Source organism: Carcharodon carcharias, chromosome 19 (assembly GCF_017639515.1).
Source record: "Carcharodon carcharias isolate sCarCar2 chromosome 19, sCarCar2.pri, whole genome shotgun sequence".
NCBI lineage: Eukaryota > Metazoa > Chordata > Chondrichthyes > Lamniformes > Lamnidae > Carcharodon > Carcharodon carcharias.
This window is the reverse complement of record NC_054485.1, coordinates 91,370,308-91,373,694: the sequence shown is the minus strand read 5'-3', so window position 1 is coordinate 91,373,694 and position 3,387 is coordinate 91,370,308. Positions and strand designations below refer to the sequence as shown.

At 56.0% G+C, this 3,387-nt stretch overlaps 1 protein-coding gene across 1 annotated transcript; it reads right to left on the bottom strand.

Moving 5' to 3' along the window:
* Positions 1 to 259: 259 nt before the first annotated feature.
* sft2d3 (SFT2 domain containing 3) lies at positions 260 to 2,108 on the bottom strand. The gene has a single exon (XM_041213712.1). It carries the CDS (start codon positions 2,104 to 2,106, stop codon positions 1,414 to 1,416), a length of 693 nt encoding a protein of 230 aa, XP_041069646.1. The 5' UTR covers positions 2,107 to 2,108; the 3' UTR covers positions 260 to 1,413.
* Positions 2,109 to 3,387: the final 1,279 nt, after the last annotated feature.

Sequence of the window (3,387 nt, the reverse complement as noted above, 5' to 3'; positions counted from 1 at the left end):
AGGAACAGGTCTGATGGATACACTGTTATATACATACAGCCCTGTAGCCACCCACATTGTACCTGAGTGTTATAGACTGACAGATCTGTTCCCAATTGCACTGTACCTGTTTTATACAGAGACAGTCCTGTACCCACCAGCACTGTACCCATGTTATACAGTGACAGACCTGAACCCACCACCACTGTACCCCAGTGTTATACAGTGACAGACCTGCACTAACCCCACCGAGATCTTCACGCTCAGTCCAGACCCAGTCTTTGTTTGAAGTGACACAGCTTCTATGCAATTTATTACCATTTAAGTGGACACATTGTGTACATTTCATCCATCACCATCACAGTTTATTGGAGGCCAGGTGTCCTGTCCCCCAGGCTCCCTGGATTGTTTGGGTGCAGTAAGAGCAGGATCATTAGGGCAGGGTTAACAAGCACGTTCCTCTGCTGGAGCCTTCCTGATGTACCTGTACATACCACACCCAGACAATCAAACACCTCCAGGAGCAGGGAAGCAGACGGTCTACAACCCAGCGTCAGCCCCTTCATTCAACCCAGTCACTGCCGCTTCTCAGTCAGTTCAGCCTTTGGTTTGAAGTTTCAGTTGGAATTCGACTCTATTCAAATAGAGGGAGCTGGAATGGGAGCCGGCAGGAGGGGTGGTGGGGGGGGGGGGGTGGCGGCGGTGGAGGTGGAATCTCAATGCTGCGCAGTTAAAATTCAGCCGATTGTTTGTCACGATCATTTATGCATCCTGCTGCCAGGCGGTACCTCCATTCACCACTTGAGGCCATGTTCATCGGATGTCACAATCTGCTCCTGGCTGGCAGCCATCATTCCCATTCTCTCTCCAAGCCAGGGAAAGGAAGACTTGCATTTATATATCGCCTTTCACGACTGCCAATTGTCTCAAAGTGCATTTTTTTTTTCCACAAGCATAGTCACTGTTGTAAGATAAGAAATGCAGCAGCCAAGATCCCCCAAAAAACCCCCCCCACAGGAATATGACAATGACCGGGCAATCAGCTTTCTTTCATGATGATTAAGGGAGAAATGTTGGCCCCTGGAACCCAGGCAGAGCTCCCCAGCTCTTCCTTGAAGCGTTGGCCACCCAAGAGGGCGGGTGAAGGTGTCCTCGGTTTAATATCTCATTTGAAATAGTTCACCTCTAACAGTGAAACAGTCCCTCAGTAACGCACAGGGAGCATCGGCATAAGATTTCGTGCTCGGGCCTCTGGAGTGGGACTCGAACTCACGACCTACTGACTTGAAGACGAGAGAGAGAGAGAGAGAGAGAGTGAGTGAGTGAGAGTGCAGTCCACAGCCATGGCTGACACTTCCTAAGGGGAACGGCTGTCTTTTACGCCAAGCCATTTTCTCTCCCTCCTCCATCCCCAACCACCACCCAGTCTCTTTCTCACACGGGCAGGCTCTTGCTGACGGTGCGCTTGAAGGCCGAGGAGAAGAGGCCGCCAATGAACCGAAGACCGGCCGCGCCCCCAGGGACAGAGCTGACCAGGTAGCTGGCGAGGGTGAGGAGCTGGAAGGTGGCAGCCACAGCGGTCAGGGACGTGCTCTGCAGCGCCAGGGCGCTGTACAAGGTGGCGAAGAGGGAGCCCAGGTAGGCGGCGGTGAAGGGCAGCTGGTCACGGGAGAGAAGCCGGCGGAGTTGGTTCCAGGGTCCACGCAGCAGGGCCAGGCTGGCCAGCACGAAGAGGCTGCCCAGGGTGAAGAGCAAGGCGAACTTGCGAGCCTTCAGCAGCATGAAGGGAGCGTAGACGGCCGACAGGCTGAAGCACAGCAGCCCCATGGCCAGGCACAGACCGAAAGCTGTCAGCCTCTGGCGGCGGGACAGGACAGACAGGCAGGGGTCCGGATCCGTTGACCAAAAACCCCCAGAGGAGGGACCGGAGCCCTGGCTCGACGCTGTCTTGTTGCTCTGTCCGGAGGAGAACGGGTTCATCTGGCTCACCCAGCTGGACATGGCCCCAACAGGTGCTGGGGTATCGGGGTCTGGAGTGAGGAGCGGCTCGCTGTCGCCCCCATCCCCATTCCGCCCGCTTCGCGACTTTGACAGGTACTCCTGCAGTTGCCGGTTCAGATCAGTCATGTTTGGCCGCCTGCTCTCGATGAAGTTAGATGCGACTTTCCTTCAGACACTGCACGTAAACTCCTGAGGAGGAGGGTAAGACAATATTCGCCCGCCCCTCTTAATGCATCAATGAAAACTGCACAGGCGTAGAATTAAAATGCGGGAAAAAGTCAGGGCAACGAGCACTCACTGGAGCTAGCACAAAGTCAATGGCCCAGAGAGTCAGAGCAGCTGCTGCATCACAAGAGGTTCTGCAGGAAGTTCCACATGCACTGTTGCTTTAAAAGGCTCCACGTATATTTTCTAAATGGACTCAAGTGGTGGGATTGTCGCTTTAAGAGTCCCTCCTCCACCTGAACTATCACTTTGAAATGTTTTCCTCCTCCTCCTCCTTGTGGACTGTTGCTTTCAGAGTCCCTCCGCCTCCCGGACTGCCCCTTTAAGACCCTCCGCCTCCCGGACTGCACCTTGAAGACCCTCTCCTGCTGGACTGCCCCTTGAAGACCCTCTGCTCCCGGACTGCACCTTGAAGACCCTCTCCTGCAGGACTGCCCCTTGAAGACCCTCTCCTGCAGGACTGCCCCTTGAAGACCCTCTCCTGCAGGACTGCCCCTTGAAGATCCTCTCCTGCTGGACTGCCCCTTGAAGATCCTCTCCTGCAGGACTGCCCCTTGAAGATCCTCTCCTGCTGGACTGCCCCTTGAAGATCCTCTCCTGCAGGACTGCCCCTTGAAGATCCTCTCCTGCAGGACTGCCCCTTGAAGATCCTCTCCTGCAGGACTGCCCCTTGAAGATCCTCTCCTGCAGGACTGCCCCTTGAAGATCCTCTCCTGCTGGACTGCCCCTTGAAGATCCTCTCCTGCAGGACTGCCCCTTGAAGATCCTCTCCTGCTGGACTGCCCCTTGAAGATCCTCTCCTGCAGGACTGCCCCTTGAAGATCCTCTCCTGCAGGACTGCCCCTTGAAGATCCTCTCCTGCAGGACTGCCCCTTGAAGATCCTCTCCTGCTGGACTGCCCCTTGAAGATCCACTCCTGCAGGACTGCCCCTTGAAGATCCTCTCCTGCTGGACTGCCCCTTGAAGATCCTCTCCTGCAGGACTGCCCCTTGAAGATCCTCTCCTGCAGGACTGCCCCTTGAAGATCCTCTCCTGCTGGACTGCCCCTTGAAGATCCTCTCCTGCTGGACTGCCCCTTTAAGACGCCCTCTCTTTCGGGTCCGGCTTTCAGGCGCCGCCGCCGCCGCCGCTCTCGGGCCTGGGCGAACCGCCTGCCGGAGGCTGAGTCAGACCGGACCGTCT